At 61.9% G+C, this 15142-nt stretch overlaps 2 protein-coding genes across 3 annotated transcripts; one reads left to right on the top strand and one right to left on the bottom strand.

Moving 5' to 3' along the window:
• Positions 1-5940: 5940 nt before the first annotated feature.
• Positions 5941-8472, bottom strand: SIGMAR1 (sigma non-opioid intracellular receptor 1). Of its 2 annotated transcripts, XM_054186934.1 has the most exons (4): positions 8298-8472; positions 7270-7470; positions 6625-6717; positions 5941-6314 (listed from the first exon to the last, which is right to left on the bottom strand). In XM_054186934.1, exons 1-4 carry the CDS (start codon positions 8443-8445, stop codon positions 6088-6090), a joined length of 669 nt encoding a protein of 222 aa, XP_054042909.1. In that variant the 5' UTR covers positions 8446-8472; the 3' UTR covers positions 5941-6087. The 2 variants fall into 2 exon arrangements, with proteins under 2 accessions (XP_054042909.1, XP_054042910.1); XM_054186935.1 differs by lacking the exon at positions 8298-8472 and having other exon boundaries at positions 7317-7368.
• Positions 8473-8597: 125 nt separating this feature from the next.
• GALT (galactose-1-phosphate uridylyltransferase) lies at positions 8598-12278 on the top strand. Its single transcript, XM_054186926.1, has 12 exons — positions 8598-8754; positions 9033-9202; positions 9286-9361; positions 9493-9541; positions 9749-9878; positions 10158-10214; positions 10522-10644; positions 10797-10929; positions 11369-11452; positions 11545-11699; positions 11800-11897; positions 12078-12278. Exons 1-11 carry the CDS (start codon positions 8640-8642, stop codon positions 11860-11862), a joined length of 1155 nt encoding a protein of 384 aa, XP_054042901.1. The 5' UTR covers positions 8598-8639; the 3' UTR covers positions 11863-11897; positions 12078-12278.
• The last annotated feature ends 2864 nt before the right edge of the window (positions 12279-15142 follow it).

Here is a 15142-nt window from a genome sequence, read left to right as displayed (position 1 = left end):
TCTCTTTCTTACCTTTTTTTTTTACCTTTTTTTTTTTTTTTTTTTTTTTTTTTTTGCAACAAGTGGCAGGCAGGCAGCAACACCCCTCCCCGCTCCCATTTGCTAGCGCACGTCAAGGGAGTCATCCGGGGAGGGCCGGGCTTGCGGTAGCCCCGGGGGATTCGCCCCGGGACTGGCCCGCCGAGAGCCGGTCCGGGGCCGCCTTGCTCGGGGTGGCGGGAGGGGATGGGGCCGGGGGGCGCAGGGGGCTGGGTGGGCGGCGGGGGGTGTGTGTGTGTGTATGTGGGCAGGACACATGCATGGGGGTGCTGGGAGAGGGGGGTGCATAGTGGGGTGTGCAGAGGGTCCAGGTGTACATACATATATGTGCGGGGAGAGGGGAGCATAGAGGAGGGGTGTGCAAGGGGTCTGTGGACCCATGAAAGTGAGCGCAGTGCCCATTGCACACACATACAGAGGGTCTGTATATGTGTACAGGTGTCTACAGGGGACAGCAATAACTGCTGGGGACACCAAAGGTTCCCTGAGGGGTGCTGTGTCTGTCCAGACCCTGGTTGAAAGGGTCAGACTGCAATGTAGCCCGGACCCCCAAACAGGCTCCCAGAGACCTGGCCCCTGCCTGGCATGGCAGGATGAGGCCACGCATCTCCTCTGTCACTGGGGCGGTGCAGTGCTGCTGGCTTGCCCTGTGTCCCCGCTTGCAGCAGGGTAAATCGAGGCACCAGGGTACCATCAGGAACATCTTTGGATATCAGATAAGGGCATAAGCCAGGGCGAGCACAGGGCTTCCCCTGTTGGCAGCATCCCCACGCTGTCCCCGTGCTCCCACTCCACCTGCCTGCCAGATTTTTCCTGACCTCTCATTTCTACAGAGGCAGCTTTGGCAGGAGGCAAAGATTTTCCCTGGGCTTTTTTGGCCAGGCAGCTGCAGGGATTGCACAGGTCCCTGGGGGACAAGCAGCAGGAGCATCCCACAACACCAGCACCCAAGGGACAGTGGCTTTGGCCCCATCACCCACCCAGGGCAGCTTGTCACCGAGACCTCATGCTGCTGCACTTGGTGGCATGGGGTGACAGGAGCTCTGGGTGCCAAGGTCTGCTGGCTCTGTCCCCTCTGGGGTCACCTGTGTGCTGCAGGGACCAGAAGCAGCCACCCTTCACAGCCCAGCATGAGCTGAGTCCTGCCTTTTCCCCCAGAGCGTCTTGTGGAAACAGCTGCTGGCCTCAGCTGTGGTGGGAGCTGGATTTGCTCTCAGGCTCCGCAGCCCAGGATGAACCTCTGCCCCCTTTGCCACGTCCCTTTGCAGGGAAAAGCCACCACTTCTGGGCTTTCTGGCTTCCCTGTGAGCATCTCTGGAGAAACTGCCCCTCACCCTGCCATGGTGCCGGTGACTCCCCAGGTGCTCGTGCCTGTCTTGGAGCTCCTGGCAGCATCCTGCACTGTACAGTGTCCTCTCCAGAGAGGCTCTCCTGGAAAAAAGAGCCCCTTTCCCCAGGAGAGCAGGGCAGCTTCCGACCCCGCAGGGCCCCCGGGCGCTGTTTATCTTTTCACAGGAGATAAAGCAGCTGTCGGCCATCCCATTTCGGGGCTGGACAGCTGTAGCTCACCCTGGCCCATCCCATCCCACAGCGGCAGGCGTAGGGACCTCCCAGTGCTTGCCAGCCCCCCTGAGCATCAGTTTGTTGGCGGATGGATGATGACGATCCTGCTGCGTTGCCCCGGGGAAGGTAGGACCCAGCCCCATTTCAGAGGGACCCACAGGTTACTAGACCCCCCAGGACTTGTTCTACAGGTCCCCACCACACAGGGCTCCAGCCTCCCCTCCTGGTGCTGCTGTGCTGCACCCCAGGGTGCTGGCACCCTCTGCGTGGGGCCGTGCCCCATCTCCTGCACATGGAGGTGAGGAGGGAGCTGGGGCTGAAGGCTGGGCTGGGTGGGATGAGCCCGACGTGGTGATGGTGATGGGACTTTTCCACGGCCCAGCAGGAAACCAGGCATTTGGGGAAGCTCCCCTCCTCCAGGGCTGCAGGGCTGGGGTGTTCGTGTCAACGTGGCACCCAGGGGTGGGGTATGTGGCCAGGCTGGCTAGAGGCAGCATCAAGGTCTGCATCGATACAGCGTGTCCCATTGCCCTGGGCATGGCCACCAAGGGACCCATCCCAGCTGCACCAGCATGGCTCAGTTCCTCCCTAGAGCTTCTACAGTGACAACAGTGGCTCTAGGGCTCTGCACATGTGTCACAAAGTGTGCCCATGCTCAGGCTCTCCCTGGGGCAGCAAGCTGGACTCTGTCCCCTCCACCCTCCCGCTCAGCGTCTTTGCACCACCAGGGTCTGGCGATGCTCCTAGCTGGAGAGAAAGAAATCCCCCAGACAAACGGCTATCGACGGCTGCGGTGGAGGCGGCACAGATAGATACTGGAGGTATAGACGGGCATGGCAGACAGCGGAGCAGATTGAGAGATACTCGGAACAGAGAGATACCGCAGGAGGAATCGGGAGATAGATCCTGCGGGCTGATCAATACCCACTGCATGCAGAGGGACAGCAAGATAGAGCGAGCTGCAGGGGGAAGGTGTTTGGTGGGCAGCGATGTGCATTTGTCCTGGCGATGGCTCTGGGCAGCTGCTGCTCGCCATTGCTTCATCTGGGGCTGGGACAGAGCTGGACCCACAGTGCAGGTGCCCATGGCTGTCTTCTTGCCCGTCTCCAGCCACTCCACAGGTGTTCAGTGTCCTTTGAGGTGCCTTGGGGTCCCACCTGGCTGCTGGGTACCAAAGGGTGCATGTCTCCCGTGTGTCCTGGTCACCTCCTCCAGCCTCACAGGGATGTCCCTGCCACCTGTGGGCATCTTGGAGGATGGTGGGCACCTGTGTGCGGGCAGCCGATGGGGAGAGGGGCAGCTTGAGTGCAAGCCCTGGTCTTGGAGCAGGTGCTGTGCTGGAGCTAGGTGACTGTTGGTGAGATCCCACCTTGTGCCTCAGTTTCTCCATGTGAACCAAACAATGTTTGGTTTGGTGAACCAAACAGGGAGCTCGGTCTGTCCAGCACAGACTCAGGCATGGATGAGGAGTGGGGAGGAAGGGACAAAGGCAGCAAGAGCCTGTGGGACATGCTGCGTCCAGGACCCATCTCTCATCTGCTGGGCAGTGGGGACACTTACCTGCTCCATAACAGGCTGCAAACACCCAGCCTGAAGGGAAAGACTGCAAACACCCAGCCTGAAGGGAAAGGCTGCTTTTAGGGACACTTGAATGCCTGGCACTGTCCCTGCTCAGTGCTGGGATGGAGACAACCCCTCCTGCCGCAGCAAAGCAGCTGGAGCTCCTGTGTCCCAGCTCAACTCCGTGCTGGTGGCACTTGCCCGAGCCACCCTGTGCTGTCTGGTTTCTCTGTTGGGCACATCCCAGCTTTGCTGGGGATGGTGGGGAGGGTACCCCCGGAGCAGCCCTTTGCCTGGTCGGCGCTGCCGGCCCCACAGCCAGGCTGGGGGGGATCCCCCGCCTGCGATGGAGTTATTGACACGGGCACTACGGAAAACACTGCTGAGATTGTTCACACTAATGTTATTTAGCAGCAATATTTCCGTAATAAAAGAAATCAATGGGCAAGAGAAAAGACCTGTCCAGAGCTTTGATTTTCTCATTTTAATGGCATACTTATTTACTCCCACCAGCGTGCCCATCGGATTTTCATTACGCGGCCTTCGCTGTAAGTGGAGTGGTATTGATACGAGCTGCTGAGTTAGCGCCTTGCCGTGCGGGCTGGCGTGGGATCGCTCGTGTTCCTCGACACGGCCCCGACAAACCCCAGGGCACGGGCACAGCACGGGGCTGGGGCAGCCTCGCAGCCCCTGGGAACCCACACACACACACACGGGCTGCCCGCAGGCACGTGTGCACGGACACAGCCTGCCCACGAGCACACAGGCACACACACACGTGTATCTGGTTGTCCTGCCGGTCCGTGCACACGTGTGCGCTCAGATTGTGCCCACACACACCCACGTGTGCACACTCGTCTCACCTGCACGGGCACACACACGTGCACAGACACATATGTCCTACCCGTACGTGCCCAACACTCACAGGTATGGCATTACTCTGACTGTATGAAGAGACGCCTGATTGTTCTACCTACATACACACACGTGTGCACACATGTGCAACCCCCACCTGCTCTGCCCACACCCCCTGCAAACTGTTCTACCTCTATGCATGCCCACACCTATGCATGCCCTGCCAAGACACGCACAGGCGCAAAACCATCCTGCTTGCAGCTATACATACAGACGCATGTGCGCGACCCGTCTGCCAGCACGGGCACACACGCACATCCACACCCCCCCCAGCGATCCACTCCTGTGCCCTTCTCACATGGGGGCAGGGGTGAAGGTGTGTAAACCTTTCAGGACCACCAACCCGCTACGCCTGGGTCCATCTACCCCCAGGGCCGCACGCCCAGCATGGGCACTCATGTCCCTCAAAAGGATAGAGGCCCCGGGCTCTCGGGTCCCCCATGGAAGCAGAGCCCTGGCACCAGCACAGGCTTTCGGTCCCCAGCGACTGCAGCCGAGAGAGGAGTAACAGCACCATCTCCCGCCGGTCCCCGGGAGCTGAGACCGGGCTGATCCTGTTCACCACTGCTCCCCTGGCTCCCAGGACCCCGGGCGGGATGATGCCAGCTTCCCAGGGACACCCGGCAGGATGATGCCAGCTTCCCAGGGACACCCAGCTGTCGCCAGCTGCCAGCAGGGGCCCCACTGAGCCTGGAGCTCGATGGATCCAGCACTGTTCCCCATGGCAGCGGCTCAGGATGTTCCAGTGACTCTCCTGTGGACCCGAGCGGATGGGATGAACAATTTTATTACTGATAACTCTTTCCGGGTGACAAATTAAGAAGCAGCCCGTGTGCGGGGCTGCCAGTCAGCAGGATGGGGACAGTCCAGGGAGCAGGAGGAGCGACATGCTACAGGCCTGGTGGCCAGGGACACACACTACGGTAGTTTGGCAGCAGCGTGGAGGTGAAAGCCCTCCACCAAGCAATGAGCCCGCAGGGGTCTGGCCGCAGGGCTGCAAGCAGGGTCCGCAACTGGGCTTGGTTGGGGGTCTGCAGCACTCCTTCAGCAACCGGGATCCCATGCCGGCAGCCGAGTGGGGTGGCTGTCCCCAGGGGGTGTCACAGCTAAGGGAAGTGTTTCGAGGGGCGAGATCCCATCCTGAGCTAGTACAGAGGTCCGGGCACCCGCAGACACTGGATATGTGCATAGCCCAGAGGCCACGCAGAACGGGCTCTCGGTTAAGGCGACAGACGGTGGCTCTCCCCCATGGAGGGGGACGGCAGGGAGGGGGACTGTGGGGAAAGGGACTCTCTTCCAGTCTGGCCTGTTCCCGTGGAGCAGATGACACATAGGGGACCAAGAGGAACCTCCCGCATAGAACCTGGGCATCCCCTCACTGCCAGCGATGGGGGTCCGGTGCAGATCCTGCCCTGTGTCAGGGTGACACTGCGTGCTGCCAACCCACGTCAGCGGAGACAGAGCCACAGGAGATGCTGCCAGCTGGACACAGCGCCCTGCGCTGCCCGCAGCCCCGGCAGACTGCCAGGGAGATGGGGAACTTTTTGGCTGACCTTTACAAGGGGTACTCTGGCGTGGCTCCACCCCCCCGTACACCCTGCCCCGAGGGCAGAATCCTCCTCCTGATGTCTCAGGAGCTGCAGGAATTTTGCGGAGCCCAGGGATAACCAGCTCCAGCCCCTCTCCTGCTGCATGCTGAGGGCACACAGGGGTGTTTGTACCCTGTAAGGCCACTCCAGCTCCGAGGGAAGGAAAAGCAGGACATGGCTGCGATCAGAAGTGGGGAGAGGCAGGTAGTAAAGAGAACTGGTGGTCTGTATTGCTGTGACCACCACGGTCCCTCTGTCCTGGCACCCAGCTGGCCCATGGGGAAGGACAGAGCTATCTGGGGGAGGCACAGGGGGTGTCCTGCTGCCTCTGCTGGAGTCTGGGCTCGGGGAGGAGGAAAAGGGAGGAAGGCTGGAGGAGAGGAGCCAGCTGTGCCCAGCAGGGTGCCCCGGCAAGCCAGGCTCAGCAGCCCCAGGTGCTGAAGAAGGCATTGGCTTCCAGGAGCAGGCCCTTGGCATAGACGCGAAGGGTGTAGAAGAGGGTGATGAAGTCCTGAGTGCTGAAGAGGGTGTCGGCCAGGGCGAAGGCAAGCGTGGAGGGGATGAAGCCCCGGCCGTACTCCACCATCCAGGTGCCCGCGCTCCACTGCACCGACGTGGCCTCTCCCGCCTGGTGCACGATGGTGTCCCCTGTCAACACACACAACCGTCATGGCTCCCACTGGCTGCCCCACACTGTTCCCAAAGAGATGGGTGGGACTAGGACTTGTGGGGCTGGGCACCCCGGTCTGCACACCCCAACCCCTCCCCAGTTTTGGTGACTTTTCTCTTACTGGCACCCACTGAGACGCTGGGATGTGCCCCTGGGGACACAGACCGCGCCATTGTAAGCTCTTGGCTTCTGACAGCTGGAAGGAGGAGGCTGTGTGACCAGTCTGCAGAGTGGCTGTGCCCCGGGACATGGATCCAGCTCGCAGGGCGCTGTGGCTAGCGCACTTACCTGGATAGTAGATCTCACTTCTGGTGGTCCCCTCCTTCCACTGCCGGAAGGTACCCGAGATGACGGTGTCGGAGATATCTGCCCAGTACCGACCTGTGGGAGGGCAGACAGCACTCAGCTCAGTCTGAGGACAGACAGCACTGTCTCAGCTCGTCCCTGCTGGGGACAGCTTGGAGCCCAAGTCTGAGCCATGGAGCAGCTTTTTCGGGGGAAGGATGCCAGCTCCAGGCCCTCCACACACTGAGGATCGCAGCTGGATCTGGTACTCAGGCTGCCTGTGTGACTGGCCATATCCCACCAGCCTGGGCTGCTTGGTGTCCTTAAGCCCTGTTGCTTCCAGCGCGTTTGGCATTCACTCCCTGCTGAAGCAATGGGAGACGTGATGCCTGCCACTGCCTGCCAGCTGGATGCGGACAGTCCTGGCCACACGACACAGCATGCACAGGGACCTGCAGGCACTGCATGACACCGCGGGGGCCGGTCCCCACCTGAGGGCTGTTATCCAGCATTGTGCACCCTGTCCAGACGCGGAGCAGCGGGCTCCCTGCCCTCGGCACACCACAACTGGGGCAGCTGGACATGAATAAGCGGAGTGGAAAGAGCTCAGAGAAACCCCTTGCCCGCTGGCCCCATCCGCCTGCTTACCTGAGTGGCCCCCAGTGTCGACGGCTGTCCCAAAGAGCAGCACATACTCAGTGAGCGAGGCGTGCAGGAGGCACATAGAGCCCATCCACCCGCCTGCATTCACGAACACCCACTGCAGGTCCTCGTCTGGCAGGATGTGGCCTGGGTGCTTCTTCCGTAGCTCCACGATGATCTTGGAGAAAGCCAGCTCATGGTCCAGCCCTGTAGCACCCGGGGTTGCCATGAGACCCTGGCACAGAGCAAGCCCTGCTGTCCCCCCCCCTGCATCCCCTCCACAGTCACAGCGTCCCAGCGCATCCTTAGAGGGCTCTGCCTAGGGAAGATGTCTCCTCTCTCCAGCCTTCAGCCCCTGTGGCCACTGACCCGGCCCCACTGCCTAGCCAGATGGTGACGGATGTGCAGCACCCAGCGCTCCAGCCCACCTTGGGCGTTGGGCTATATGGGGGACCCAAACAAGGAGACAGTGACCCTGCCCTGGTGACATGCAACCCCTTCACAGTGACCGCACACCCTGCGTGCTACGGGGCCAGCCCTCCCCTCCAGCCCTAGCTGGGGGTCGGCTCTGCCCCTGGCCCACCTGGGGCTTAGTCCCCCGACCTGTCCCGGCCCCAGCACCGAGAGTGCCGCCCTAACCCCGTATCCATCCCCAGCGGGGCTGGGCGACGCTGCTGCCCCTGTCCCCATCCCTCCTCCACTCCAGTTCCATTCCCCCACGCTCCCCGGTGCTGATCCCTCCCCGGCAGCGCTCCTGCCGCCCCATTCCCAGCCCCATGGCCCCTCCCCGTTCCCCCCGTGATACCCACCCCCCCTGTACCCCAACCTCCCCGGTCCCCGCTACGGGTCCCTTCCCCAGCCCAGGCCGCTGAGCCTATTCCGCCCCCGTCCCCCAGCCCCGCCCCCGGTTCCGCTTCCCGCTCCCCGTCCACCATCCCTCCTCGATCCCGCTCCCCTCCACTTCCTCCCTCCCACAACATCCCCCCCCGCCCTCCCCCCCCCCGCCCACCGCAGCCGCTGTGGCCCCGCCGTACCCGCGTGGTGCCGGGCGAGCTGGGCGATCTCGGCGGGGCTGAACTCGTACCGCTTGGAAGCCAGCCATCCCCGCAGCCCCTGCAGCACCAACGCCAGGGCTCCCAGCGCCAGCCCGGCCCGCAGCGCCCGCCGGCCCGCCGCCCCCATCGCCGCCGCCGCCGCCGCTCCGCCCCCGCCGCCAGCCGGACGGCGAGCGGGCGAAGCGGGACCGCCCCCCGCCGCCGCCACGCCATGCCCGGCGGCGGGCGGCCCTGCGCCGGCGCGGCGGGGCGGAGCGGAGCCGGGGGGCGGATGTAAGGGGCCCGTCCCGCCGCCGCCGAGGCTTCCGGGAGCGGCGGGGCATGGAGGCGTCGCCGGCGGGGGAGGAGGAGAAGAAGAAGAAGAAGAAGAAGAAAAAGAAGAAGAAGAAGAAGGAGGAGGAGGAGGAGGGGGGAGGAGGCAGCTTCCGCACCAGCGGTACGGCCGGGGCCTGCCTCCCTCCGCACCCCCGGCAGAGCCCAGCCGAGCCCCGGGGAGCCGGGAGCTGTGGGGGACCCTCCCTGCTCCGGGGAACCCCCCCTGGACCGAGACGGGGAGGATGGGGGGAAGCTGGGGGTTGGGGGGGAGTATGAAGTGGGGCGCAGGCCGTCTTGCAGGGTTACCTGAGGAGGAGGCGTGGTGGCGGGGGGGTCTGCGACCCCTGTCCCTCCCTGCCTCCCCCTCGCCCCCGACGCCCCTCTCCTCTCTCCCCGCAGAGCACCAGCACGCTCGCTACAACCCGCTGCGAGACGACTGGGTGCTGGTGTCGGCCCACCGGGTGAAGCGCCCCTGGCAGGGGCAGCTGGAGAAGCCGCCCCCCGAGGATGTGCCCCGCTGGGACCCCCACAACCCCCTCTGCCCCGGGGCCACCCGGGCCAACGGCGAGGTACCATTCAGGACGCAGGTGTCCGGGTCCGGGCTCCCCCCCACTGCCTCGTCGCCCCCTGATCCCGTCTCTCGCCCCGGCAGGTGAACCCGCAGTACGAGGGCACCTTTGTCTTCCCAAATGACTTCCCCGCGCTGCAGCCCGATGCTCCCGAGCCTGGTAACTTCTGGGGGGAGAGCAGGCTGCTGGGGACCCCCAGGCTCAGGTCCTGGGGGGGCTGCAGGGTAGCCTGGAGAGGAATGGGTGCTGCCCCAGCACCCTCTCCCTCCCTGCTCTCTGTCCTTCCCCAGGTGACAGCGATCACCCCTTGTTTCGAGCTGCAGCAGCGCGGGGTGTGTGGTAAGTAACTCCATGGCTCTGTGGGGTCCAGGCCATGGTGTTGGCTGGGACCAGTGAGATGAAGCCAGATGGAACCTACTCCGTTGTGGTGCCTGTTCTGTGCACACCTGCCCTATTTTGGGGTCCCCTGTTCCACTGCACCTAGCAGGGCTGTGGGGGTCCCTGGGGGATGCCCCACAGCCCCAGCCGTGATTGTCTCCCCCACAGCAAGGTGATGTGCTTCCACCCCTGGTCAGACCTGACGCTGCCCCTCATGTCCCTGGTGGAGATCCGGGCTGTCATCGATGCGTGGGCAGAGCTGGCGGCTGAGCTGGGTGCTTCCTACCCCTGGGTGCAGGTCTGGGGCTGGTGGGGGCTGCCTTTCTCTCCCTGCCCCAGGGGTTGTGGGTGGAGGTGGGGGGCCAGGGCTGGGTGCTCTGGCAGCACCCAGGGTTGGGACCATCCCGGACATGTGTGGGTCCCCTTTCCCGACCTCATGTCCCCCCTGAGCCTTTCCAGGTGTGTGTGAGGCTCGGCTTTCCTGTGGGATGCTCTCTTCCTGTGCTGGGGACACCATGGCAGCCTGCAGCGGGGACCCTGGGGCTGGGACCTGCTGGCTGCACCTCTTCCTCCGTAGATCTTCGAGAACAAGGGAGCGATGATGGGCTGCTCCAACCCGCACCCCCACTGCCAGGTGAGGCGGTCCCACCTGTGACCTAGCTTAACCAGGAATCCCTTTAGGTGACCCTCAAACAACAAACCCAGGTGGAAGATGTGATGGGAATCCCCACTGCCCTAGTCCCAAAGCTTTCTGCACAGAGGATCCCCTCGTGGCTGTCCTGTCACCTCCCTTCCGGGGGGGACTGTCCCTGGTGGCTGCCACACGTGTGACTCTCCACCTGGTGGCAGCATGGACCTGCAGATGGGCAGGATGGCTGGGGCACCCCTGCAAATGCTGGGTACAGGTAACCCGGCCCCATGCCCCAATGTCCCCCCCCCAGGTGTGGGCCAGCAGCTTCCTCCCGAACGAGGCACGCCTGGAGGACCGGACCCAGCGGCAGCACCTGAGCCAGCATGGTGTACCCATGCTGCTGGAGTACGCCGAGCAGGAGGCATGCCGGAAGGTGAGGACATGGCTGTTGTCCGTATCCCCTCCCTGGGAGATGGGTATGCATCAGGGTGGGCACCCGTAGCCCCCAAGAGCAGGGCCCCTTGGAGCGCCCATCCCCAGGGTGTCAGGGCTGCAGGTGTCCCCATCCGGCACCTTGTCTTACAGGAGCGGCTGGTGGTGGAAAACACGGACTGGCTAGTTGTGGTGCCGTACTGGGCCACCTGGCCCTACCAGACCCTGCTGCTGCCTCGCCGCCATGTCTGCCGCCTCCAGGACCTCTGTGACAGTGAGAGGGACAGTGAGTGGCTCCACATCCTATCAGCCCCCATCCCGCATCCTTTGGACTCAGCTTTTGTTGGGAGGCAGCTCTATGGCAGCCTTGCTGGTGCTGGAGGGTTTGTGTCCCTTTGGGGTGTGGGGCGGCTGGGGTCAGCTTGTGGGGGGACTGTCACCTCCATTACGCCAGGACAAGGGCTGGGTGTCCAGGCACAGGCAGTACTGGTGGAGGGACTAGTGCTGTTTTTGGGGTGATGAAGCACAATGTGCCCCATATTTTTGGGGTGCTGGCTGATGAGGAATGGGGGCTGTCTATGTGGGTGGAGAGGGGGGTGGAACTGACAAATGCATCCTTCCTGCCTGTCACCGATGTCCGCCCAGGGAGGGCTGCTGAGGGTGGCACCCCTCAGGCCGAGAGGGCTGGCCAGCTCGGGGTGTGACTCCGTGGCACTCCTCTGCAGGCCTGGCCTCCATCATGCAGAGGCTGCTCATCAAGTACGACAACCTCTTTGAAGTCTCCTTCCCCTACTCCATGGGCTGGCACGGTGAGTGGCATGGCCAGGGAACGCCCGCGACCCTCCCATCCCTGTGTCTGTCCCCTCCCAGGGGCTCATGCAGTGGGTGCACCCCCCGGCAGGAGCCCCCACGGGCCCCTACCTGGAGGAGGACTGCGGGCACTGGCAGCTCCATGCCCACTACTACCCCCCACTGCTCCGCTCTGCCACTGTCCGCAAGTTCATGGTGGGCTATGAGATGCTGGCGCAGGCGCAGCGGGACCTCACCCCGGAGCAGGTGAGTGCAGCTCAGGGGGCGTTGCAGGGAGGCAGAGGGTCCTGTGCTAGGGCTGTCCCCGGGACCAGCCGGTGGCTGCCCCTTGTGCTGTGCCTTGCAGGCAGCTGAGCGTCTGAGGAGCCTTCCCGAGGTGCACTACAAGCAGAGGTCCAAGGAGGTGTGATGGGGAGCAGTGGAGCCAGCTCTCGGCTGTGCTGGGTGAGGCCAGGGAGAGGAGACGGCTGGGGGTGGTGAGAATTGTGGCCTGGAAACTCATGTCACTTGTGAGCCCTCTGATCTCCCAGCTTCTCCTGAGCCTTGTCGTGGCTTGGACCAGCTTGGGGAGTGGTTTTGCCTGTTCAGGTACCCCAGTCCTAATCCTGTGGCATCCTTGTGCAGGTGGTGCCATTCCTTCTGTCTCCTTCCCCATCCCAGACTGTGTCTTCCACCTCTGCAGCATGATCCTACCAGCACTAAAGGGCTTACCCTCCTTACCAGTCCAGTCTTACTGGTGGGACTGGGAGTGCTGCCCGCCTCGTGGAGGAGCACAGCTTCCGTGGACAATAAAATCTGTAAGCAAAGTGCATCTGCCTGTGCCCTTGTGGCTCTCTGCCCTAGGTGGGAGGTTTGGGGTCTCTGGTGGGGTCGCCCAACTGGTGTGGGGGGGATAAACCTGGAGTGTGCTGGCAGTCCTGTGCTGCTTGCTGCTGTCCCTGTCTCTGCGTTGCCTCCTCTTCCTCCCTGGGGGGAGCTCTGAGCCTGTCTCTGAGTGCTGTGGGCTCGGGGAGGAGTGGGAAGCAGGGAGGAGTTGCTGCTGCCCAAGGCTTAGGCAGCTTAGTTGTGATTAATGGAGCAAAGTCTGGTTGGCGGCTGGTCATCAGTGGTGTCCCTCAGGGCTCAGTTTTGGGGCCAGTCTTGTTCAATATCTTTATTGATGATCTAGACAAGGGGATTGAATGCACCCTCAGTAAGTTTGTGTATGACACCAAACTAGGTGGGAGTGTTGATCTGTTTGAGGGTCGTAAGGCTTTACAGAGGGATCTAGACAGGTTGGATCGATGGGCCAAGGCCAATGGGATGAGGTTAAATAAGGCCAAGTGCCGGGTCCTGCATTTTGGTCACAACAACCCCGGGCAACGCTACAGGCTTGGGGCTGAGTGGCTGGAAAGCTGCCTGGCAGAAAAGGACCTGGGGGTGTTAGTGGACAGCCGGCTTAACATGAGCCAGCAGTGTGCCCAGGTGGCCAAGAAGGCCAACAGCATTCTGGCTTGTATCAGGAATAGCGTGGCCAGCAGGAGTAGGGAAGTGATCGTGCCTCTGTACTCGGCACTGGTGAGGCCTCACCTCGAGTGCTGTGTTCAGTTCTGGGCCCCTCACTACAGGAAAGACATTGAAGTGCTGGAGCGTGTCCAGAGGAGAGCTACCAGGCTGGTGAGGGGTCTGGAGACCAAGTCATATGAGGAGAGGCTGAGGGAGCTGGCCATGTTTAGTTTGGAGAAGAGGAGGCTGAGGGGAGACCTCATTGCCCTCTACAACTACCTGAAAGGAAACTGTAGAGAGGCAGGGGTTGGCCTCTTCTCCCAAGGGAATAACGACAGGACCAGAGGAAATGGTCTGAAGCTGCAGCAGGGGAGATTTAGGTTAGATATTAGGAAGAATTACTTTACTGAAAGAGTGGTCAGGCACTGGAACAGCCTGCCCAGGGAGGTGGTGGAGTCACCATCCCTGGAGGTATTTAAGAAACGTGTAGATATGGCTCTTTATGGCATGCTCTAGTGCCCAAGATTATTGGTTTGTGGTGGGGTGTTGTGTGTGGGGTTGTGGGTGTGGAGTTTAGTAGGTGGGTGCTTTTTTTTTTTTTTTTGTGGGGGTTTTTTTTTTTTTACGTGGTTGGACTCGATGATCTCAGAGGTCCCTTCCAACCGCTAAGATTCTGTGATTCCGGGAGAAGGCTGAGGCCTGGTAAACTCACTGCATGGAGGCTGCTGGCCGGGGATGCCTGGCCATGGCTCACACCACTGCTCTTCTTCCCCCTCCCTGCCCAGGGCTACCAGGCTGCAGCCCTCGTCCTGCCTGCTACGTGTAGTGGGGGTGCTGGGATGCAGCAATGGGCTGGCTTGGCTCCATTGCTAGCCCAGGGGATTCCATGGGGTCCAGCTCTGCTCATGGTGCTGCTGCCCTGCCCGCTTTTCCCCTTCCCTGTGCCCACCTGTGGCGTGGGGCGGCAGCAGCCTGGTCCCTGGGCTGAGCTGAGGGATGCTGCAGCCAGCTCTCTGCTCTGACCGCCCCCTGCAGCCCCTTCCCCCCGGGCAGCCCCGGCACCATGCAGGGGGTAGTCCTGGACAGTGATGCCCCGGCAGCTGATGCGGGGGGGATGCCCAGCACCATCTGCCATCATGTTGTCACGCAAATAGTTTTTATTTGTCACTGAAGAGCCATTCTCGTAACTCCTTAATGAGGCCCCTATCCTTGTCAAGTCCGTGAGTGGGCTCCTGGGGGCTAGAAATATCTTGCCAGGAGATAAATGCTCGATTTTCTCCTACCTGCAAGATGGCAATTTGTGGAGAGGGCTGTGCCCCCCCTGACCCATCTGTGCATCGCTTCCCCATCTCTATCCATCGCGTTGGGACAGGGAAAGGGCCTGGCTAGCGTGAGGCTCAGAGCCAGGTAAGATGCAGCCCTCCTTCATGCTGGCCCCATCCTCCTCCCTGATCACCCCATCCTGGAGCCCACAAGCCATCCCACCACGCACCTGACCTCAGGTGCCCAAGGGTTTTGGGGAGGAGGTGGTGGGTTTTGGGGTGATCCTTGAGCTTGGAGCCATCACTGTATACACGATCCCCCCGCGTAGCATGGAGGGTGCCCAGCTCAGAGTCTGGCCTCCTGCAAACTGATTTCTTCCCTCCTGGGACAAGCAGTGTCTGTCTGGGCATCATCACATCACAGCCCCCATCCCTCCTCATTGCAACAAGTGCCTTCATGCCAACCTCCGAGCTTCCCCGCTCTTCCCCAGGGCCCTGGAAAAGCAGCAATGAATTGGCTTAAATGTGGGAATCCAGATTGGGGTAATTAGCCACTGAACCGGTTGTAACGAAGCTAGTCATCTCACCATGCGCAGTTAGCTCTGATTTAATAGCCCACCGGCTCCCAGCCTGGGCTGCAGCACCTTGGCCTGGGGCCGTAAATGAAACTCGCAGTAAGTCAAGCAGTATTAAACTTTACAGTCGCCGTCTTTAAAAATGAGACTCTCTCCCTAATAAATCAGAGCGAGTGGGATTGTAAATATCGAGGCAGGATCCATATTGCTTAATTAAACAGCGCCTAATGAACAGCCTGTTTGTTGTGCTGTGATTTAGGATGGAGGCTGGGGAGGTGGCGCGTGCCGAGGAGCGCTGGTACCCATGCCGGGATGCCCTCCCTGGCAGGTAGCGGCTGCTGGAGTTTACCTGCTGCTAAAACAGCTC

This window comes from Rissa tridactyla, chromosome Z (assembly GCF_028500815.1).
Source record: "Rissa tridactyla isolate bRisTri1 chromosome Z, bRisTri1.patW.cur.20221130, whole genome shotgun sequence".
In the NCBI taxonomy this organism is placed as follows: domain Eukaryota; kingdom Metazoa; phylum Chordata; class Aves; order Charadriiformes; family Laridae; genus Rissa; species Rissa tridactyla.
The sequence above is the reverse complement of the archived record's forward strand: the minus strand, read 5'-3'. Positions and strand labels throughout refer to the sequence as shown.